At 28.0% G+C, this 24,360-nt stretch overlaps 3 protein-coding genes and 1 long non-coding RNA gene across 8 annotated transcripts in view; 1 reads left to right on the forward strand and 3 right to left on the reverse strand.

Annotated features, from left to right (window-relative positions):
* The window catches only part of LOC145184630 (putative sodium-coupled neutral amino acid transporter 10), a 175,894-nt gene that overhangs the window by 41,875 nt on the left and 109,659 nt on the right, over nt 1-24,360 (reverse strand). The gene's annotated exons all lie outside the window — the stretch shown is intronic.
* LOC145184712 (exportin-6-like) overlaps nt 1-24,360 on the reverse strand; it is a 138,534-nt gene that overhangs the window by 4,515 nt on the left and 109,659 nt on the right. For 2 of the 5 annotated variants that reach the window (XM_090092233.1, XM_090092230.1), the window contains exons 2-18: nt 17,064-17,161; nt 16,891-16,981; nt 16,298-16,410; nt 14,554-14,751; nt 13,805-14,315; nt 13,206-13,365; nt 12,952-13,078; nt 12,695-12,810; nt 10,344-10,452; nt 10,164-10,256; nt 9,391-9,454; nt 7,508-7,661; nt 7,187-7,273; nt 5,654-5,804; nt 5,400-5,543; nt 2,671-2,739; nt 1,403-1,505 (exon numbers count right to left, since the gene is read on the reverse strand). In XM_090092233.1, the coding sequence (XP_089948359.1) occupies nt 1,403-1,505; nt 2,671-2,739; nt 5,400-5,543; nt 5,654-5,804; nt 7,187-7,273; nt 7,508-7,661; nt 9,391-9,454; nt 10,164-10,256; nt 10,344-10,452; nt 12,695-12,810; nt 12,952-13,078; nt 13,206-13,365; nt 13,805-14,315; nt 14,554-14,751; nt 16,298-16,410; nt 16,891-16,981; nt 17,064-17,066 (2,293 nt within the window). In that variant the 5' untranslated portion in view covers nt 17,067-17,161. Of the gene's footprint in view, nt 1-1,402; nt 1,506-2,670; nt 2,740-5,399; nt 5,544-5,653; nt 5,805-6,396; nt 6,498-7,186; nt 7,274-7,507; nt 7,662-9,390; nt 9,455-10,163; nt 10,257-10,343; nt 10,453-12,694; nt 12,811-12,951; nt 13,079-13,205; nt 13,366-13,804; nt 14,316-14,553; nt 14,752-16,297; nt 16,411-16,890; nt 16,982-17,063; nt 17,178-24,360 lie in introns of all 5 variants that reach the window. The other 3 variants (XR_016453914.1, XM_090092232.1, XM_090092231.1) reach the window with 3 other exon arrangements.
* On the forward strand, nt 18,743-21,267 carry LOC149885549 (uncharacterized). The gene is made up of 2 exons (XR_016454367.1): nt 18,743-18,891; nt 19,155-21,267. It is a non-coding gene; the product is annotated as an uncharacterized LOC149885549 (long non-coding RNA).
* Nucleotides 18,938-23,408, reverse strand: LOC145184320 (NACHT, LRR and PYD domains-containing protein 12-like). Its single transcript, XM_090093691.1, has 3 exons — nt 23,018-23,408; nt 20,859-22,202; nt 18,938-20,377 (listed from the first exon to the last, which is right to left on the reverse strand). The coding sequence occupies exons 1-3, from the start codon at nt 23,292-23,294 to the stop codon at nt 19,827-19,829; spliced, it is 2,172 nt and encodes a 723-aa protein (XP_089949817.1). The 5' UTR covers nt 23,295-23,408; the 3' UTR covers nt 18,938-19,826.

Raw genomic sequence — 24,360 nt, forward strand, 5'->3', positions numbered from 1 at the left:
TGACAAATTGGTAGAATATGATGCACAACATAATTACAACTAATTCTAAACAATCATTATTACAATGCTGGCAAACTAAATTAGGAAACTTACTTAAAAGCAAAAAGATACCTCTCCATTTTTGCTGAGCATATTGGAACCACTATCTCAGGCAAAAGAAACCCAATTTTTAAGATGATGACTTGTAAAACACTTAAAATGAATTAACAATAAAGTATTTGTACTACTGAATTCAATTTGGTTAAAAAAATAAACTGCTAACAACACTTGATTCTGAGATTTTTACTTGCAAGTAGATTCATCAATCATTAAGCCTTCCTTCAGATCATTTTCCAATATCTAGTTTACTGGCTTTTTACACATTTCATTTGCAATATGATGGGTTATATCTGCACATGCGTGATCTGATTGCAAAATACAGACAAAATGTCAATGCTATTTTTTACTTGCAAATATATTAGTTCTTTCAAATCAGAAAATGGAAGAAACAATAAATAAATTTTGCTGTGTGATATGCAGTCTGAAATATATAAGTTGTTTCATACTGATTCATCAGCATTTGCTAACTAAACATCTCTATGATTTCTCTCTATGACAGGCAGCTGATAAATTATAAAGCAAAAGCTTCTTCCTTGCAGATTGCTGCTTCTTTTTGTTTGTTTTCTCACACTCTTTAAAACTACAAATTCTTTACTCATTCACCAATTTTAATATCTAAGTCTTTCTTAAATAGTTTATAGTTTTTCATAAATAATGGTTGGAACTGCAATAGAAGGAAAAATTAAAGATATTTAATTTCATTTTTAAAATTAAAGAAAAATAAAGATCTTTAACTTTATTTTTAAAGTTAAAGATATTCAATTTTTCCTACAGTTGTGTCTCTATAACCAGTATTCTGGAAAAACTGTTTTGCTATTTGGTACATTACTCAAAAACTTGCTTTTTTTTGAGTAATGAACTAAATTTTCTTTCTTACTGTCATCATCTGAAATGGTTTTACAACTTCCGATGTTTAATTTGGTTTTCTTTGCATTTCCAACCACTTATCCATCTTTTTAATTAGTAATTGGGATTTTATAAATAGTACTTTAAAACTTTAGAAAGAAGATATCATAGAGCTGTTTAATAAGAAATAGTTTTCTTACATATAAATTATTCAAAAAAAGGTAATGGGATGATTTGCAGCTTAAGAAAAGGTGATGGGATGACATCCTCTCCTCCCCCCCCCATTCCGCCTCACTTCCAGCACTGTTAAATATTATATAGAAAGATTTTCATAAATAAATCTTCAAAGTTTGGTTATAAAGAAAAAAACACAAATCAACAACAACAAAGAAAAAACACAGAACAATACAAAAAAAAAAAATAATGAACAAGACAAGGAAAAATAATAACAACATACACCTAACTGTTTGCATTTGATGCAACATCTGCTGATCAACATACAAGTCTTTACAAATTGAGGAAATAAGCATTTTATGAGTAGCTTCTCTTACTTCCCATTCCTATTTATAAAACTTCCTGTACATTATAGTACATTAGATTCATGTGTGTATTAAAGTACACACACATGTATAGTATAAGAATGAACATTTTATCTGTTCATTTTTTATTAAATAATTAGCTAAAAATAACTAAAAAAAACAAACTAATTATGTAATACAAGCCTGCTATACAGTTAGCGAGCAAATAATAGGGATTTTTTTTGTCATGATTAGCAACACTTATTCACAGGGCAAAAACATTGATTAAAAAAAAAGTAAGATAAGCGAGAAAGATGTACAAAAAATTGTAAATGTTATTTGAATAAAAATGTTTTTCTAATAAATGTTATACTAATTAAGATTTTTTTTTTTTACAATTGAAAAAGAAATCATTACTTTAATTTACGTTGATTAAATGTGAAAAAAAAGCACAATGATTTTTAATTTGAATTTAAAGTTTGCTTGTTAAAAACAACCGACAGGATTGCCAATCCTGATGCTGAGTTGTAAGTAAATCCTCGTTAAGTTAAAAAAAATCCTTATTCTTAACAAGTGATACATCCTTTTCAGAAAGGTTTTTTTTTCTTTAAAAAAAAAACAATAAGTTCCTGCAAAAAATTGCCAGTCGAAGACAAAATTCTGATGATATTCTCATGAACATTCGATTAATGAATGTTGTCTTGACTCCTAAAACTGTGCAAACTTCTTCAATTTCAATTTAATTGAAGAAATTTAAATTATATTTTGTAAATTTCTTACATCATTACATTTTTGCATCATATCTTTTGAATTTAAGTTAATCATGTAATAATATCTTAAAATAAATGTTGGGCTGTTCTTTTTTTTGTAATAATATTTTTGAAAAGGGATAAAAAAAACAATTTCAAAACTAAAACTCAGTCAAGAGAAATAAAAGTCATCTCCAAAGAAACTAAGTCAATTACAAAGAAATGCTTTTAAAAGTTTTGTCAAGCTCTATTTTTGACAAGTCACCTAAAATTATATGTAAATAGTTTGAATGTGTTTTTTATTTTAAAGATAAAAGTGCCTTAGAGAATTAATTACTACTCAATTTCTACTTACATTTGATAAGATATTTAACTTATCGATAACTCATTTTTATTTACTAATCAATCTAATTAATTTTTTTTTTTAACTCAGATAAAAAGTTGTAAAAACCCCATACCTGTGAGTTGGTAAGCGGCCATGGCAAAATTAAAGCATTGGAAAGTCCTCTAAAGATTATATTCTTGACCTAAAGAGTTATAAGTGAATGATTTTAAATAACTTTAATATTAAATTTAACTCTAGAATCAATAGTTACCAGATTCATGCAAAATTTAAAAATCTTAAAAACTTAATCTCTTTAAAATTGCTGGTTCAATTGAATCTATCAGCAACAGAATCTCTGCATTACAGCTTTCATTCTCACTGGGAGCGATACAAAAGAGCAAACAGCTATCCTGAATATGGAAAATGGCTACAACTCTGTGTTATGGACTATAACAGTAAACATTTGTAAACTGCAATTGAAATAGCAGAAACATGCAACATAAAATAAAAAAAGAAAAACAATTAAGAGTTTTTTTTTTTTTTTTGACATTGTGATTTTGCCGGCAGAATCGTCATTTCACCTCTTACATGTCAAACTACTGCTACAGTTTTAAGGTAAAACAACAGCTACAGTTATAAGGTGTTCTTAAAACTGTAGCAGTAGTTTGACATGATTACCAGGGTGTGCCATAAGCTTTGAAACTTGATTGCATGATAATCCTAAAAGTATGCATCTTTTTATGTAGAACTCAGAGTTTAAAACTTGAAATCAGATACTATTTAGCTACCACCAATTTAGCTACCAGATCACAAATTAACAATTAAACTTTTTACAATTTATTTTTTTGGTTATTGGGTCAAATTAAGTATCAAGTAAAAATAATGGCTTCCAGAACAAGAAAGAACCTGTAACACAGGAAAAGAGGCAACGTAACATAAAGCATCTCAATCAATGAAGAATAACATCATGAACAATTTGAACAAGCTGCTTGATATTCTCATGTACAAGTATGATATTATACTACAGTATGACATTGAAACTCAAATCAAGTGCAGCTCAAATTAAGGAAAAACATTTCAGTGTTTGCACTGGAAATTAAAAGTGTTTCATTTTATTTCTACAAAAATAAACAAAATAACAAAAGAATCTTGAAATTAATGCAGATAAATTTCTTAAAACCAGAGATGGATTGGATTCAACTAAAACAATAGGGTGGGGATTCTACTCATTATTACAGGATGTAAGCTGTGTACTATGTAGCACTATGTAAGGGAAGTGCTATGTACTATGCAAAAGTAGGACTTTTACATAAAAAATTGTACTTGTACCTCTTTGTGTTTAATTCTAGTACCAAATTTGGCTTCTGAACTTTTCAAACCAATTAGCAATAAACACCTCATACCAGCTCTAGATGGCTAATGTCTAAGTGAGTCAATTATTCTTTCCCAAGTGTTGACATACAAAAATCTTCCTTATGACTAAACTGAGAAATGATGAATCTCTGATTCATCTGATGAATCTGGTGAATCTCTTCATTGATAAATACTATGGTAAGACACATACTTTTAAGGACTGTCAGTCCGTTAATAACTATATTTAAGGTTTTTACCTACAAGTTGTATTTACTTATGTTTTTTGCAATACATGTTACCTTCAGCAGAGTGACAGGTAAGAGTTAAAACAAAAACATTTTAGCAATTTATAAAACATTTCTAAAAATTAAGTTTGCACTTTAATTTTTTTCTTAGCATTCAAAATAAGTTAAAAACTCTTTAAGCCACTTAAAAATTATAGAATTTTTTCACTAAATGCATGTGATTGGATATTAATAGGGCATTACTTTCTGCATCAAAAAAGAAAATTAATATTAGGAAACCAACATTTCTAATAAAAGAGATTTGATGAAGACAATAATGCCAAGAAAACACTTTTTTACATGGCACTTAGCTGCAACTTGATTCAAACTTCTTTTGAATATGGCAAATAAATTAAGATGACCTAATGTACTTTACTATACAAATTTTTGTAAGTAATTTAACATTCTATATTAGTTCTAGTTTTAAATTTAACTAAAAACTTACACATTAGGTGGATATATTAATTAGATAAACAAGGCTAAATTTGAATTAATTTTGTTATACTAATATATGTTATTGATTATATATATTACAATATATTTACACACACACAAAGAGCTTATTTTACCAAGTAAAAAGGGATTAAAATGCTGTGGAGGCTCATGAGACTTTTAGTTCCTTATGTAAAAAACATGCCATTAAACTCTGGATGGACTCCAAGGCAAACAAAAAGAATTATATGTTCCAACAGGACTCTGCACCTCCAAAAATAACTCAGTCCTGGGTTACAAAAAATATGCCATTTACTGGCCCCCTAGCTCACCAGACTATAACCTGCTTGACTGCTACATGCAAGGTATGGTTGAGGTAGAGGTCAACAAAGTTCCCCATAATACCAAAAATGCTGTCAAGATAGTTTTTGATGAGGTGATGAGTCCTTTGAACAAGGACATAATCATCAAGGCCTATGGCACATTCAGGTCCCATTTAGAAGCCATCCTAGAGGCTGAGGGTAATCATATTTAGTAATTGGTATTCTAAATGGTTTTAAGTCTTGACTTATACACTGGTTAAATGGTAAATCTAGTCCTTAGTCTGCTGTAATTTTTAGTAATACCAATCAACTTTGAATGTCTGGAACTTTTATGATTATATATTAAATCTAATTGATTTAGGAGATTATATTCTAGCTGATAATCCTTACCTGATACTAGGACCAAATAATCTTTTGTTAAAGATTATACCCTGATACTATGACTAACTAATCTTTTTAAGTAAACTTACATTTCTATCAGTCAGCTCCTGGATCTTATCAATTTCTGAAAATAATTTTTGAATTTGTTTTTGAGCGAGAAAGAGGCGAGGTCGTACAGTTGCTGATAATGATAATAGGAGATGGGCACCAACCAACTGAATTTTTGAAGGCAACTAAAAATACGGAAAAAGTTTCTAAATGCTATGAGAAATTTTAATCAAATTGCATAAACACAATTTAAAGGTCTTTTTTACAAGATGTTTAAACCAAAAAATTTCCTTACCTGTGGTTCTATAGTTGCACATATGACATCTAACACTGTTGAGATAATAGCTCGAAATTTTTCTGAGTGAGATTCATTATTGATTACAAGCATGTGAAGCTTTGTGAGCCAGTAAGTATATGCCTGAACAGCACCAATTGCCTGTGATTGTCTAAAATAAACTAGGAATAATAGATATATTGTTTAAAATCATAAATTAAGATGAATAAAAAAAAAGGTCATGTTAAAACATGTGATATTAAATGTATATGTCATGTATTGCTTTTAATTTCACTGAAACCGATAGCAACTTTTTAAATGCACTTGTTTTTAGTCCATAACTATTTCTTACAAATTTAAACAAAATAATATGCATAACCTTCATTTGATGATCTCTGATATAATACAATTTATTAAGTAAATTTTCTTAGAGAACTCATCAATGATCAAGGGTATATTTAGATTTAATTGCATTGTATATTTTGTCATATATGCTTAGATTTGTTTTTAAAATAGATACTAAAGTAGTTAATTGATGTAACTTATATTTAAAAAGCATAAAAACTACTTAATGCTCCTATATTTTGGCCATTTTTCTAAAAGGAAAATTCCTACTATAAAAGCTTATTTTTGCACAGATAAAAGATATCTTGCTTCTGTTTTTTTGCCTAAAAACTACATGCCAAGGGTTCATTCTATTAAATTTTGAAACTTCTATAGTCAATAATAAGAATACAATAAAAACATAAAGCTTTGATTGTCACCTTTTCAAGAAACTCTTAGTGCCATACCCAATATTTTAGCTAATGTACACAACAAGTAATAAAGAGCTGATTTTTTGTCAGGTTACAGCCAACACATATATCTAAAGAGTTTTTGATAATTTTTTTAAACTCTATATTTCACCAAAAGTGAAAAAGCAAATAAAATAGATTTACAATGGGGCTAAAAGTGTGATCAGTAGTACAAGTAATACAAATTGCTATAAAACTTTAAAATATGTTTTTCTCCTTTGGCTATAGAGATTTCATTTTAGTTTTTACATTTGGTGATACTTAAGACTTTGTAGACTAATCCCTCCATAGATCATTTTTTGGGTCCTAAAAGTTGATGTTGGGATCAATTTTAGATAGGTGTGAATTCTGAGTGCAAATCCCTTATTTATGCAGGCTTAAAACAGCAGATATGTTTTTTAAAATTTCCTTGTATTTAAATGGTGAACTATAAATTGTATAGGTTTTTGAACATTAACAATCATGTAAAGATTGCATAAACATTTTAAATAAACGATCAATGTGAAATGTGTATCTTGATTAACAAAGGAAGTTTAACTGAGTAGATTTCTGTTTATATTGTTAATATTATACCATCTTTAGCTTCAATATCTAATATCTTATACTTAAAAATAAGTTGCATCAAAACTTGTCTGTTTTACTGAGAATGATAACATCTTGAAAAAGCAACAGATATAAAACAACAAAAATATTCTACTACCTGTCAAAGTTGTTCATAAATTCTTATACCAAGATGGTGAATTAAAATTTAATAACTTACACTTCAATCAGGTCTTTTGACAATAATGAAGTACACTTCACTAAACTTGTCTTATAATAGCAGCCAAACAATGCACCCTTCAATAGACTGAATTTAAAAGCAAAAACAAACCAAAAATAAATTTCAAACAGGAGCATTTTTCCAGGTAATATTTTTAACAATCAATAAGTCTGGGATAAATTTTTTTTTTTTTTTTTTATAGAATTGAATTATTATAATAATAAAGTGCATTCAATTTCTTTCATTTGCATTTCTGTTACTAAATACTTAAAAACTATTTTCTCAAATGGTAGTTAAAAATTGGTGAAAGCATTAACTTACTGATCAAGTGTCGAATTAGCTTGCCCTAATCGATTTTGAAAGCTCACTTCTTCTGTAAATATGGAAGAAAGTCTTCCCATCACTCTGAAAAAAGTACTTAGATCAATCATTGACGAGTGCAAGCTTTGAACCTGTGAATGTCCAATACTTAATTCTAAATAAATTTAGTAAATATTTTCATTAAATATTGAGATTTTAAAAGAAACAAACCACACACTAACAATCAAAAAAATATTAAAGAATAATCAAACTATAATAATTGATTTTTATGCACAATATAAATTATCTTAAAGTACTTATAAATAATTTTTAATAAATTTTGCATGAACTTTTTTTCTTCTTTTTTTGAAAAAACAAATGAACAAATGATCAATTTGAGAGATGAAAAAAAATTTGACAGTTTGGAGTGGAAAAACAAGTTTTGCCAATCTTAAAAAATAAATATTCTTAGATTAATAACATTATTAGTAAATGTAAGAATGTTTATTTTTTAAGGAAACGAAAGATTATTTGAATATAACATAAACTATATCTGGTAAACTAAATTCTTTAAATCAGTAGGCATTTATTTTTTGAACAAATTCTATAAATCTACATACAAATAATCTTATGATTTCCTTAATGAAAAAAAAAATGTTTTAATATCTTGAAATACTTAAAAACTTTTCTTTTATTTATTGTTTATTATTTAAACATTGAAAATAGAAGTTTAATTAAAAGCATAACTTTATTGAACTTTCTCTCGATTTGTCACCATTTTTTTTTTGACTCGTTTTCTTAAGTCGTCACTTTTTTAAACACTTTTTAAACACTTTTTAAACACGTTTTATTCAAAAATCATTTCATTGGAATTTAAATACGGTTCTAACAAAGTTTTTAAAGAAATTTTAAAAATATAGGGGAGACTGAGGCTAATTGGCTACAGTTTTAGTTTTTGAGCTCTGTGCATTTCTGGGTGAACTTTTTTGAGGATATCAAATTGTAGTTCAAAAAAATATGAATTTGGCAAGCATGTTCAAGTGTCAAACATTAAAAAAAAAAAATTGGTGGCCCAAAAAGGGCCTCCAAAAAAGAAAAAAATATGTGCCAACTTAGTAAGTTGCCTATACTCTCAGGGTAAGTTGGCACACCATATAAAAAGAGACAAGTTTAGCAACATTAAGCATCTATTTCAAGTGCATTTTTTTAATGAAAACTCTTAATTTTATTTATTCAAAAATATTTTTTGAACTTAACTTTTATTGCCCTTAAATCGATTGAATAGACTTTCCTCCTATAAAAATAGCATCAACAGCACTTTTTGCAACGTTTTCAGAATTTACAGGCCTAACTACTTTTCTTTTATAATTTTGCATGTCTGTAGATCTGCAGTGTTATACAACTTTAGTGAATTTACAACCAATGAGAAAAGTTGTAAATTGGCACATGCTGTCAACTAGCCCGGCGATCATTGTGCCAACTAACTCCAAATGCTTTTTGCTCACAAAATGGCTTATAAATCCCCAAAAACGTGAAATATAGAGAAACACAAAATGTGACTGGTCAGAGTGAACCATACAACACCTACATCTATTCAAGTTTACTTGTAGCTAATGCTATTGCTTTTTAAAATTGAAAAAGTAATATAGTTACAAAAGTTACAAAATTAGTAAAAAAAAAACACAAAAATTGATATAATTTCTATGCGCATGTACATATAGCCCTGATACTACACTGAAAGATGAATTAGTTAAGTGGGAAGGTTCCATGTGAATTTTGGAAATTTCTGGTGAAAAATTACAAATTTCAATGCAGTGTGTCAACTTACCCCTGTAGCCAACTACCCCCGGTCTCCCCTATATATATTTATTATAAAAATCTATAATAGTAGCCATAATAATTACCTCCATTACTAAGTTGAGATGACAATCCAAAATATATATCAATATTCTGTTTGAAGATTTGAGACTGAATAAAAAAACAACATGTAAACAAATTAACAAAAATAAAAAAGAAAAAACTGAAAAAGAAAAAATTTGCATTTCAAACAACTCTTTTCAATTTGAAAAATGTAGTTTATTTACACTGAAAAATTTTATTTATGAAAAACTTTCAGGTTAAAAAATTATATTTTTAACTTAAAAGTTTGGTGTAACAAATGCTAAAAAAATTAATTTAATTTTTTATAGCATTAAATAAAATTATTTATTCTATATAATCTTTTAAAGTATTAAACAGGATTTAACAGACTATTTTGACTTAATTGACTAACCTTTTATAAAAACAGTTTCTCAAAGATTCGCTTAAACAAAAAAACAGCCATTAAAATAACAGCTTCTATTTGTTATCTATTATAGCTTTATTAAATGTTAAATCTATTTCTTTATAGGATCATGTTAATTTATGAACAGAGAATCTATGCAACTTTTACTGTTGTCATCATTTATAAAGTAAACTTGCTCTACGCAACACTTTTGGTAAACAATTTAAATTTTTGACTTTTTAATTAAATGAGTTAGAAATTATTTTTAGCTAGAAATTTAATTTTCAAAATAGAAGCTTCCTCTACTTAAATATAATTAAATTCAATTTAAAGCTTAAAGAATATACTAATCAAAATTTATCAAAAATTGTAAACAAAAGAAATATTTAATTAATTGTTTTAAGTTCTTCTTACAGCGTGATCAAATGTCTCTTCAGGTATGAGTTCTGAAATTTTGCCAAATACATCCAGTGATATTTTCATGAATTTCTCCCATTCTGTTTCAACCTAATGTAAAAAATAGTGCTTTTTAGGTAAGAGTTAGGAAGCACAATAGGCTAATGTTAAGTGATTATAAAGAACTCCAGGTCATACATCACTGTCAACTTTTTCCATGTCCAACTGAGACAACCACTTCTCGTTATGACAATATTGGATTTTGTGCAACAATTGCACCAAAAACTGCTGTAGAAAATCTATATATCTGAAATATAGCAATATAAAATTATATTCTAAAAAAAAAGGTTTTTAATGAATGAATATGCTGAAAAAAATTGAAATCCTTTATGATTTAAATTTTTTTGTTATACAGTGGAGTGCAAAAAGTTTCCAGTCTGTGACATTTTATACTTTAATTCACTTGTAAAAAAAACTAATGATTTATAACCATTATGAGGTGTTAATATGAAATATAGGAAAGAAAATAATATACTATAAGAAAATTATTTATGTTTGTGAATGTATTTGCTTTTAAAATTGTTATATTTACAGTCAAAACCAAAAAACCGGCCAAGTTTTTTTTTTTGCTGAAAAATTTACTTTTTATATGTTTTCAAATTATTTCACAGAAGTTTAAACTCATATCTTGAATATTTTTTTTTTGTTTTTTGTTTTAGTTTAATTTATCTTATTTTTTATATCAAACACAAGTGTTGTATTTTTTTATATCAAACACAAGTTTTGTATTTTTTACATCAAACATGAGTTTCGCATTTTTTATATCAAACATGAGTTTCGTATTGAATCTAAGTTTATTTTACTCTTCTTTTCATAACAACTTTGTATTTAGACTTAATCCAGCCATAATTATGACTCTACAACTCAAAGAGTATTTTATAATTTTTTAGTAAAATGTAAATATAAACTGAACATAGGGTGGGTCAACCATACTCTATCCCTGTATATATATAAAATCTGATACACATTCATTAATGATGCAATATGCAAATTTATTGTTTTTTAGATTAAATGTATGAATACATAATATACAAATAAAAATGGTCCTGAATGACATCAATAAAAGAAGAAGGGCTGTCAGGAAGTCTCTTCTATCATAGGTCTAAATTGCAAATAGACTTTAATTGTGCAGTGCATTTAAGAATAGGCTGTTACCCAATCAAGACAAGTTGTTTGGTCAAATGAATCTCCTGGCTAGATGTGCTCAAAGATTCTGTGTTCATAACAGAGTAATAAAATTTTCAAAGGAAGGACAATCTTCTTGTGAAATTCCTTCACAATTATTGATAGGTAAATCAACCACAAACAGTATTACTGCAAAATACCATTGTAGATATGGTTTAAAAAGATTGTTCAGATGACAGAAGACCAAAAAAAACACCAAAAAAAATATATTGTATCATTAAACACAAATCAACTGTGGATTTTAAGAAAACCTAGGATAATCTTAACCGTAGTATTGGATGAAAATACCAAAGGACTGAATATGGATGCAAACCTGTTATCAGTTAGATAACCCACTCGCAATTTCAAGGCTATTCATAAGCCACTGTTAAACAAGGAATTAATATTCCAATTCTTAGCCAAGCATATACAAATCTGTGTTTAGAGAAATTGAAAATTTAGAAAAGAAACTAAAATATTCTTTGAAAACTTGGCTAATTCACTTTGAAGGAAAATATCTTGACAGCGTAGCAAGTTGTGTTACTAAAAAAATCTTAAGAAAGAAACTGTATTTGGGAACGAAAAGTTTTGCCTTGAAAGTGGCACAAAAAAAAGAATAAATTTCAAAAAATTTCAAACATATTGCTAAAGGAATTAAGATATTGTTGAACAAATACAATCTTTTGCATTGTGTTAAAATAATCTGTTTCAGACACAACCAGCGCCAATACAGGATGTAAAAGTAGAGCAGTTGTGTGTCTACAAGCAATATTTGAAGAGCAAGGTGAAGACAAACATATACTGTATGTAAACATTTACTGGATGTTAACATCACATTTTAGATAACATTTTGAAAAATGAAGAACTGAATGATAGAAAAACACAACATCCAAATATCAAATACAACTTTATGCCAAAGAATGGAAACAAGTCACTGCAGAACTTTTCAGAGTAATTCATTTTTATAAGGAAAAGAAATCATTTGATTTTCTAAAATAAAATTTTCAACACTTCCATGTTTGAGACACAAAGAGTTATATACTTCTTTAGACCATTTTTTTTTTTTTTCCATTAAAAATAAATTTGAATATTATGTAGAAAGGCAAATTTTTCTTTAAGGAGGGGAGTTTTTTTCAATATTTAACGAATCTGTTAATTGTTTACAGATATATATATATATATATATATATATATATATATATATATATATATATATATATATATATATATATATATATATATATATATATATATATATATATATAGTACATTCTTTAACATTAAAAAACCTAATAATTATACCAACTAAAAAAGTATTTTCTTACCTTTGAGTGGCAGCAAGCTTATTATTTGCAGTAATACATGAAGTCACTTTATTTATCAAATAATCCAGAATAACAATCCAAATATCTAGACATTCCATGAACAGTTCAGCTGACTCCTAAATATGAAAATAATTTACAAAGTAGTAATTGTAACAAATAAATGCTCATCTTAACAAAGAGAAAAAAAATTGAAACAAAATTTAATAGAAATTCATTTCCTTGCTCTGTAAATGAGGAGACATGAACCCTTCACATACCTGTGCTAAAGTGTACTTAAGAAGCATGGTGAGAAGTTCTACTGTTGGCAAATTGATGTGGGATTCAAATCGACTAAAATGATTGCTTACAAACAAACTAAGGAACTCTGTAAACTTTTCCAAGAAGCTAAAATAAAAAAGCATTAACAAATAAAATATAAAAGTATAAACTTTTTGGATTATACTATTACAAACATGAAATCATATTAGATTTTAGAATACAAATTTACAACATAAAATCATATAAATCTAACCTTTCATCAAAATCTAACAACTGCTGACCAGAAGCTTCTTTGGTAATAATATTTAAAAAACTAAAAGTTTGTTGAAACATTTGCATCAAGAATGATTCATACTCAGCAGGTATAAATTTTTTCGACATGATCTCATTAATACAGCTCAATGCATGAATGCCTATAATGATAATTGTAATAATAATGCCTATAATGATAATTGTAATAATAATTATGCCTATAATGAATATTGTAATAATAATTATGCCTATAATGATAATTGTAATAATAATTATGACTATAATAAACATTGGTCATGACAATATGTGTAAAAACACAATAGTTGGACTTCAAGCAGTATTAGAAATAAAATAGTGGAAATGTACACTAAACAATCTTAAATTTCAGCATTAGTTTGTTTTGGGTTTTTTTTTAATGTTTTTTATTTGGAAACACATTCGCCATTGCATCTGGCTTAACAGATTTAAGAATAATCCATTCCTTTTAACTTAAATAATATTTGGGTGTGTGAAGTTACTAACTCAAGGATTATTAATAAATAAATAAAAAGACCTAGTTAATATTTGACAGAAAAGAAAAAGATTAAACTTCTTTATTACCAAGCTCACAGTTGCCTTTATCAGCATTCATTGAAAAATTACACCCATACTCTGCAAACTGGAACACTTTAGAAATAAGTGCAGGGGTTATCACTTGGGAAAGTGGTAACCATGAAATATACTGGGTCAGACAACTAAATATACATATACATATTTCTTTTGAGCTTTTGTCAAGATCTGAAGCTCCTCCTATGTGTTGCATTGGAAATAATCCATTTATCATCAGATGATTAGCAGGTGAGTGATGAGGGGACTGGTGTGGTGTATGAAACGGTGAACTTTGATTTGGCGAAGGAGGAGGAGTCACTGTAGTAGATGAAACTGATTTATGAATAAAGGAATTAAGAATTTCTGTAAGGGTACGAAAGGCATCAGGAATATGTCTTAGAAGTTGCTCTTTTAGCTCATTTCGGCGAGACATGTTTAAATCCTCGCGTGGTGAAATAAACTCTTCTGATACCATCTGCAGAGCAATAACTCCAATTATTGTTGTGTTTGGTTCCTTCACCAGCTAAAAATGCATAAAAAAGTTTTTGCTGAAAAGAACATGCAATAATTAGTTTTATAAAATTCAGACAGAAAAAAAGCCCACTATAAAACAAACAATTCAGAAGACACAAAATTATTAAAATTTTTTGACATTCTTTATGAAAAACTAGAAAAGATTTTTTGCATGAGTTATTATGTTTTTTCAGGAATGCATTTCTACCATTAAAATCACTAAAACAGTAAAATAAAACTTAGTTTACCTGCATGATATTGGAAAAAAATGCAGGGTAAAACATTGGCCAATCCATTCTTCCTATATTAACCATTACCTTGATACACTTGTTACGAATAAAAGGAGCAACTTCTTTGTGTTTTGAAACTAGTAAGTTATAAAGAAACCTCCGCACTTGTTGTTTGTCAGTGCCAGGGAAACTATGCCATCTTCTGTTTACAAGTGACTAATGATAAATTTAAAAAAATAATAAAAACATACAAAAAAAAAAAAAAGTGCCAAAAAAGAAAATTTAAAATCACTTTTAGCAAATATACATTTTCTAAAGGTAAAGATGTTTTTTAATAACATTTTTTTAAATACTAAATTATTTAACCAGAAAAAAAGTATTTAGATTATTTGTAAAATAGATATTGATTGTTGGATAATATCTTGATTAAAGATGGCTTGCATTACCTCTAGCTTTTTATCAATTTGTTTACAAATTTGTGGAATAAATTAGAAAATAAATACAAGGAGAACCACTATCTTAAAATCAAATAAAAACATGATAAACTAATCCTAGATTTCACTCAACATCTATGTTTTACACTTCATGCTGAATGGTTTCCAAATTTTTGCTGCACAAAAGTTGTGCAAGTGATGCTCACATTAATATGTTTACTTACATTCTTTACTTTACTTTTTACATTTACTCCATTTGACAATTGATTTATAATTTAATTCATGCAAATATTACTAACTTTGAATTTTTTTTAGCTGATGCATAACTCAATATGATATTATGATGTATTGTAGAATAAACAATCATATTACATACACAAATTCCAGGCTCTTTAAACAAATAATAGAAAAATTCAACTAGCAGTGACTTTATCCTAGAGCATTAGGTTTTTAATGTTAGTATAAGCATGTATATTCATTTTTTATAAAAAGATACAGATTCCGTACAATGGTATGAGTCTCTTCATACATATGCGCATCACAGCAAACCGGGTAAAATTGATACAGAGGTTGAAATAAGTGCCAATTGCAATTAGAGCAATCTGGTATTAGCATCCAGTACAATTTCACACAAACTTGTCACTCTCAAACTGGTATGAGTGCCAACTAGCATAAGGACATGTGATAAAAAGACTGAATTAAGAGCAAACTGGAATAAGAACAAACTGGTATAATCAAGCTGTGCTTTTTAATTAAAATTTAAGTGCCTTCAAAACAAAGTTTCCTAGTTTTTGTAGAAAATCAAATCTGTTTTTAATTATATATATTAAAATATTGGAATCATCATTTGAAGAAAATGGTGTATTATTAGAATTTTTCCAAACTCCTGGAATAAACTTTGCCAGCCAAATTTCTTAGTCCCAATAAATGATCTATTTGGTAATATGGATCATATAGTGCTATGTTGAAGAAACTTTTGAGTTTGCCACGTGCTTCAGAACTATTTAAGCAACCCATTTTTGTCTAACAAACTGATCTAAAATTACTATTTAAATAGTGCAATAACCATTTCAGATGAAAATGGTAGCATCTCAATATATTCATGTTAATATATGCCATAGCTCAACAACTTTGAAGCAAACTTTGCAAGCAAAATTTCTACTGTTTCTGTTTAAATGTATACAATTTCTAACATAATTACATTTTAAGTCTGAGAAATATTATAAAAACTCAATTTATTTACAAAAATATCAACTATAACTATTGAATTGATATAAAAACTTGACATTCTTAACAAAAAGGTTAATTAAAAAAAAATTTGTACTTACTTCAAGGACACTTAAGGAATACATGTGAACATAGCTATTTGCACAGTTGTCCAAAAAGAATAAGCATTGAATCCAAGATCCATCTTGAAGTGCAAATTGATTTAACAGCTCTTCTAAAAAAAACAAGTAAGAAGAAACACTTTCAATGATGCAACCATTCAATTATTTATTCCTTTTTTCTTTTTCTTTTTTTTTTTTTTGTTACAAAAGGCAACTCTTTAAAAAATTAAATTTCAATGCTTACAGATAGTATAAATTGATTGAATATAAAAATGCTACAGCAATTTGGCAACAAAATTTACCATTAAGTTTTTGAAAGTCAAGAACTGATTGAAACAAATCACAGCAAAAGATGAAAGCTTGACAGAAATTACTTTAAGATCTTATTAAAATGCTTACATATTAATGGTCAGCATAGTTTACCAAAAATTACTGAAGAAACTATAGAACATACTGTAAATATATTTATTTTATAATATTTGACTAAGATATATGAAACTTTTAAATATCATTAGCTACTATAACAACATAAAAATATTTTTAGAAAACTTGCTTTAGAATTTTTTTTTTTTAAAAACTAAAATAAATATTACCAATTTGTCTTTTTCGCTCATTACTTGTTACAGGTCCAAAAAACTCATTAAGCAACTCCTCAAGACTTCTCAGAGTGGCATGACTTCCATCCTGAAAAAAATGACATAACTAACTTGAATGTTTTTTTTTTATTTTTTTTATTTTTTTGTTAGGAGAAATTTTATTTACTTACCATATCAGCGCATATTAACCAATTGTAACCCTTACAGGTTGCCTTTCTTTGGTTCTTCTTTACCTTTTGAGCAGTTTAAATTATGAGTAATAGTATACCTATTAATTATAATAACTTTTATATAGGTTAAAGGTTGTTTATTTTAAATGTTTCAATATTATATTATATATTGAATATATCAAAAATTTAAAATATGCTTAGCTAAATACGATATGTTCGTTTATTGTATTGGTTATTTAAAATTGCATAATAAAAATTTGAGAAAAATTTGATCAGTAACCAGGCAAGAAAAGAGTGTTAAACAAGATCGTTTTATAAAGCTTTCTCAATATTCAACATGACAGGGAACAGCCTGGAAAACTTAAAAGGCTCATTTATTCTTTCAAATGACGTCAGTATTTTCTTTCACGCTGATTTGTTAAAGGAGAACCCGACAATTATACCTCAGTTCATATTTTGATTATCATTAAATTTTTGTTAGCGTAACAGAGACTTTTCCAGTCTATGTTATTAAGATTTTAATGTTAACATGAAATTTTACCGCGTCAATCACACGATAGACGCATGCGCACATAAAAGCACTTTTAAAAAAAAACAAAAAAAAAACACTTCGGTTTGGAATAGAAAGTCCGAATCGAGCCAACCCAATAAAATGTTTTTAAATAGTTTCTTATACTGTTTCTAAAAACATCATTGGTTAATTACTCCAGTAGCAATATTTTTGTGTGGTATACACTTTATCATATTTATATTGGCTTAATACGAATGTTTTTTAATTCTCTGAAAAGTGTTTGTGAATGTATTTATGATTGCAATTGTTAAATTTATGTGCTAAAGTCTCCGGACATAACATAGATTTAAGCGATAGGACGTACTCTGACGCATTTACAAAATATTTTTATGCGGTTAACACTTTATTATATTAATATAGGCCTTATGTAAGTATTTTTTAAGTCTCTGAAAGAAATTATAGGCAAAACCATTTATGAAAAAACAGTGATTTAGTGGATTGAGGCAGCAATAATTGGATGTCCAAAAAAAAAAAAAAAATCGCGAAGTTTGTGACAAAAGATTGATAAGTTTTTTTGATATTCTTGTTTGCAAATTCTCTGTTATAAAATGTGAAGCTTCTGATTCCCCTTCAGAATGTTCTAAAGAAGTTCACTTGAATTGCAAATGAGGAAAAGAATTCAAATTTGAAAATTTCATTTCTTGCGTGAGGAAAACGAAAAGAAATGTTAAAATTATTTATGATTTGATTCAAACGTAAAAAAGGTATTCGAACGAAAAAAGCGAGAGACAGCCGAAACGCTAGGTGGGCACATTGTACAATTCCATGAAAAATAAATCAGTTCCACCATTAAAGTTTAAGACTGTTTTCGCAATAACGACCAGAAATTCAATTGTAACAACACTGTTAAATGGTGATAGCTCAATTAGTGAGACACAAGTTAATTCTGTAGCTAATTTATGATTTTTATTAACTAGTCGAGACGTTAATAAAAATCATAGAAACGTTAATCAAAAGATAACCGGTAAAACCTGTTTTATAGAACAATGACTCAGAGGTTGAAATAAAAGTACTAAACGGATTTGAAGATAAAATCTATTGCCTATACTAGAACAACACCTGATTTAAGAAACATCTGCAGACATAGAAAAACAACGGTTAAGAAAATCTAGCCTAAACCTTTTCGGAGAACTTTATGAGAAGATTTTTAAGAGAGAATTCGATGGGAAGATTCTATGAGAAAATTGAGAAGAAATTTTTTGATTTTTGAGAAAGATTTTAAAAAGAGATTATTGGAAAAAAGGAGAAGATTTCAAAGTGAGAATAGTTCTAATATAGAAAGACACTTTGACCACGAGTACAATTTTTTTTGGAAGTAACATTTAATGTTCAAAAACTCGCTTTTTTAATATGAAAATATCTCTATATTTACAATTTCTGCAAAAAAAAAACTTGAATATTCTTTTAGTTGGCAAAATAAGCAAACAAACGCAGTATTCAAGTAGGTGATAAAAAAAAATTTCTGAAAAAAGGAATATTCGCGTAGATTTAGTAAGATAAATTGATATTGTTCTCAATAGGTCTACTTTGTATTTTATGATGACGTCAGAAGAACAGGTATTTATGGTGACGTAATCGCTGACGAATCTTTGGACCGGCCCAAATAGCTCATGAGTTAATCGACACCGTGAAGAATTCTTAGAAATATCCGGGATCAAATTATGAATCTTGCGTTTCTTCTGTTGCACACATTTGTTACACAAAAAGATGGAATCAAAATCAAGTCTGGTGTTGATGAGCTGAAATTTACATATTTTCGAAAGCAGCTTCATATGTTAAGGTTGTTGTGGCATTAATAATTTTTCGTACACTTCCAATCACACCAGCTTTTGTATACGAAGTTTTAGCAACTTAAAGCTGGTTAACTAAGATCATTGAAGGCAAAAAAGATTTTGTCATGCTTTAGGTCTTAAACTAATTAATTTTTAAGACTAAATTTTATTTGAAATTTAAATGACAGGGCTTGGAATTTATAATTAAACGTTTATACTATAGGAGTTAGGATAGAGATAGAAAAATCAATCTTTATTCAAAATCTTAGACTTTCTATCAAGGAGATCTTTTTACTTTGACATCACTGGCATTCAAATCATCTTTTTATAAGTTTCATTTGCTGAACGTTCGAAACGTTTTTCATTTTCTTTTAAGGATCACTTTCGTTACTTTAAATTTTCAAATGTTTGATTTTTAATTCACTTTAATGAAATTTCTAAAGACCCGATATCATAAAACTCTTGCCCATCACATTTGATCTCCAAAAACTCTATGTTGCGACATTCACGAATACAATCACAAATATCTTTGATGAAGTTTGTTTCTCTGTGAAGAGAAAGGAGTAATTGTTTACAAAGTTGAAACCAGGGAAAGAAATCCTTAAAGTCAATTAAAGAAACGTAACTGTCATCGACGGATATTTTAACCTGTTCAACAGGATCGCTTGGTTTCCATCCCTTGATCATCAGCGGACAGTAAAAGGTGATACAATGAACTTTTTTTGAGCACATCATGAACAATTGTCTTTCATTTTCAGATAAAATATTTTTATGAACATATAAATTATCTAACTTCATTCCTGCATCAATAAATTTCTCAAAGAAATATTTTTGTTGGGTAACTTTCCATGGACTATTTATGTCGAATATTGAAAGCCACCATAGTTTATTTTCAATCACTCGCTTCAATTGATTAGTGATAATGGTTTGTGCTTCAAAGAAACACTCCATAAAGAAATCTTCATCAAAGTCTGGAAAAAAAAAAATTACTTTAAGTACTCCAAATAATTTACTGTTCAACAACAAAATGATCAAATTTAAATAAAAGTATAAATACAAAGCATCTTCAATTATTAAAAATTTTCTTTTTCATTTGTACTGTTGCAGCAAATAGAAAAAATTATTTCCATGGCTAATTGAGCCTACAAACTTTGCAGATCACCATGACCACCATGTACAAATATATAACACACTCAACTATATTCACATATTTTAAAATAAAATATTTTTTAAAAGACTACTTATAAAGATAATTTTAGACTAAATTCTCCTTTAAGCTTTTTTTTTAAATACACTTTCGATTCATCAATAGTAGTTTTGCAAACATCAATAGTGGTTGTGCAAGTTTAAACAAAATGAAAAAAACAGATGATAAAAATGATTCACTGAACCATTTTTGTACTACTGCTAATGTATTTACAGTATTAAAAAGTATCTGTTAAGCATACTTACTTTTAAAAATTATTAACAATAAATCTTCTACTTTAAATAGACTCTCCCAATCAGTAAGAAAACTGACATAATGCCCTTTGTCTCTGTTAGTCAGTCCACAGACTATCGGTATACAACTGCGTAACCTTTTGTTGTCTGTTATTTCTTCTATAGTTAAATGAACATGTGCATAAACAGCAGCACAGAACTCCATTAAAGAGAGGTGAACAAATTGGCATAGATCACCACTATCTGATTTAATTCTCTCAATGAAACCAAACATTTCTTCTTTTTTTACATTAAAGCCAATCATTGTATTCATTTTCTTAAGAGGAAAAACTATTTTGCCTTCATTCAACAAATGCCAAGAAATTTTACAAATCTTTAAAATATATTCTTTGTAAATGCTATTTTCCATTATTTTATCGAATGTTGGATTACTTTTATATACATACTTTTTGAAAAAGTACAAAAAAATGCCACAGTATAACTCAGTCATGGTGTTGAAAGAATAATCACTAGTGTCTGAGGGAGCATTAATAATTGCACACATCGCTGTTAAGCAGAAGGGAATAGATGCCATAGTCACCGCAATCTGAGATGCTTTAAAGACTTTTTCCACTTTTTCCTGTTGATATTTAGTGGTATTTTTCATTATGTAATTGCTTATTCCAGCATTATCAAAACCCATCACTTGAATGGGTAACATATTGCAGTCTTTGACTTTTTCTTTAAAAGATATTATAGCTCCAACTCTACCTGCAACAACACATTTATGCTTTTGAAGATCTAAAACATCTGCTAATGTTTTAACAGTCGGATATTCACAAAGACTTTGGGAACTGTGATTCAATAATTCATTTAAATAAACAAACTCGTCCAGCCCATCTAATACAAATAATGTAGAAAAACAGGGATCCATTTTGAAGTCTTTTAAAACACTATTGTAAAAAGTACTCAATAGCTCATCTATGCTAGCAATTTTTGTATGCTCATTTATCCTCCTAAATTGCAGATAAAACACAAATTCTATATCTTGCCATAATGATCCTTCAGCCCAGTCAAGAACACATTTTTGAAGCAACCAAGTTTTTCCAATGCCAGCAATACCAGAAATTAACAATAAGTCCAGCTTTTTTGAAAACACTTCCTTATATTCAATTGGTGAATATCTATTTTGCTTAGAATAAGAGTCTCGTTTAGTAACATTTACAGCAACAGATTCCACTTCATCTGCATCAACAATAGTCAATTCTGAAAACTTATCTAAAATCTGAATACGAGTGGGATTCCTCACATTACACAAGAGCTGTTCAGCTTCTTGATAAGTATCTCTATAAAACTTTTTCAGGTCCTTACTTTGATCTAAAAGTAAATAAATAGTGTAAAAAGATCCAGACTTACTAAATGAAAATTTACAAATGATTTTAAGGAAACCTAAATTATAAAAACATTAGGACTTTTATTTCAGATTTTATGAAATATAAAGAATCCATGTCATTAACAGCACTACTTGTTAACAAAACGTTAATCAGACAGAAGCCTATTTTTAGGAAATCATTATATAACAATAATATAATCTAAAACAGAATCAGAAAAATGTAAAAGTTGTCTCCTACAAGAAAAATGCCTTGTTAGAAAAATTAATAAATCAAAAAACAGAAACTCCACTCATGCTATATGCTCCTGTTTTAAAAACATTAGGATTATTACTATTTTTCTCTTACTTAACAGTTGAAGGTTTTTCAGCTGAATACATACACACCATGCTCCTTAAATTATGCTTAACAATAATCAACTCCATACTAATCTACTTTGTACTGCGGCCCACAAGCCTTTGGTAATGTTTTTACAAGTACCCTTGGCAAAACTTGCAAATATATTGGCAAAATATTCACATGTTAAAGAAAAAACCGTATTCAAAAAAGTAAAGTGCAAAAATCATGAGATTTTTTAACATCTAAATGTTTTGGATGGTTTAATAGAGAATGTAAAATTTTTTTTAATGTAAAAACTTAATCTTTTTTAATTGCTAATGGTAAAATGTAAAGAGTAAAAACTCATATGAAGGTAGATAAAGTGTTTAAAGAAAGTTTTAACTTTTCTCTTTAATAAAATAACTTACATAACGTAGATAATGAGAAAAAGAAATTATAATCAGAAAAAATCTCAAAACTCACCATTTAAGATTAGCTTTTGCAAATCTATAAGAACATCTTCTCTTAATAACTCCTTTAGAGAGAATTTTATTTTAGTTAAGTAATCGTTAGGACAACTATGATAAAGTTTTTCTATAAATTTTTCCATTTTAAACTCATCCCCCTCCACAGTATAATCTGCTTCAATTTGATCAATGAAACCTCCTAAACCATCGTTTAAATTGCAAGTGTAGCGTGCAAATCTTTTCCAATCTGAAGACACTTTATCAACTAAAATATTTTTTACTCTCTCGTTCATTTCTTAGTTATAATTAGTTATAATTAAAATCAATTAAACTCAACATAATAAGTTTATGCACAAATGTGGTCAGTACATTAGCGCCGAATTAAGTCACAGATTGTCCGCACATTTAAGAGCGTGCACGCGAACCTGTTTTAAATCCAATTAGCGCGCACGCAAAATGATCAACGACTTAAAGGGTTTCAATCTGGTTTCATTTTTCAAATCAGGATATATATTGCTTCGGTGATTCGACATTTTATACTAGACCAAAAATTTAACCAAACTTCTCGAGAAGGCCTGAATTTTTTTGTACACGTTTAATCAGCTTATATTTTTATTTATACTGGTTAGCACTAAAATGCTCCCCTGTACTTTGAGAAGTGATTTTTGTTAATTTGAAGAAGCTAATCAAAATCTGCGTAGAATTAGTAATAATAGTCTTATTCTAAATGTATTTTTTATTCATACGAATTGCAATTTCATATCATCCATCTTGAATTTGCAAAAAAGAAACTAATCATTTTTCTTCTGTAGTTGTCACTTAAAGATGATTCATGCTCTAACAAACTTTCTAATTGTGAGTATTATTGAAAATAATCGTTTTATAATTTAGGTATCAAAGAATTTTGATGAGTATGTTTTTTTAATGGTAACTACTTTCAAGTTTCTATATTCTGTAATCCTTGTGTTTGATCTTTAAGCTTTTTAGAAAAGTGATTTTGTCTTACATAACAGGTTGAGTTTTACACCCATTCAATACTTTTTGCCTCAATGTAGTTTAGAAATACAAAATTCACTTATATAGTGTGTAAGTTAACTTGGATGTGCAGTAATACATTTTAGAATTAAGGAAATATTAGCATATAAATGTGTTAAAAGTAACCAACTGTAAATTAATGCCAACAATAAAGTAGTATGTAGCCTTTACTGGGAAGAAGCGGTGATCAACGTTACTTCAACGTTGTTTCAACGTTTTGTGCTTGCTGGGAAATTACTTCTCAGAGTACAGGGGACGATTTTAGTGCTAACCAGTATGAATAAAAATATAGGCTGATGAAACGTTTACAAAAAAAACTCAGGT

Source organism: Hydra viridissima, unplaced genomic scaffold, assembly GCF_058129835.1.
Source record: "Hydra viridissima isolate aposymbiotic clone 2 unplaced genomic scaffold, HvirCarnegie_v1 scaffold_7, whole genome shotgun sequence".
Classification (NCBI taxonomy): domain Eukaryota; kingdom Metazoa; phylum Cnidaria; class Hydrozoa; order Anthoathecata; family Hydridae; genus Hydra; species Hydra viridissima.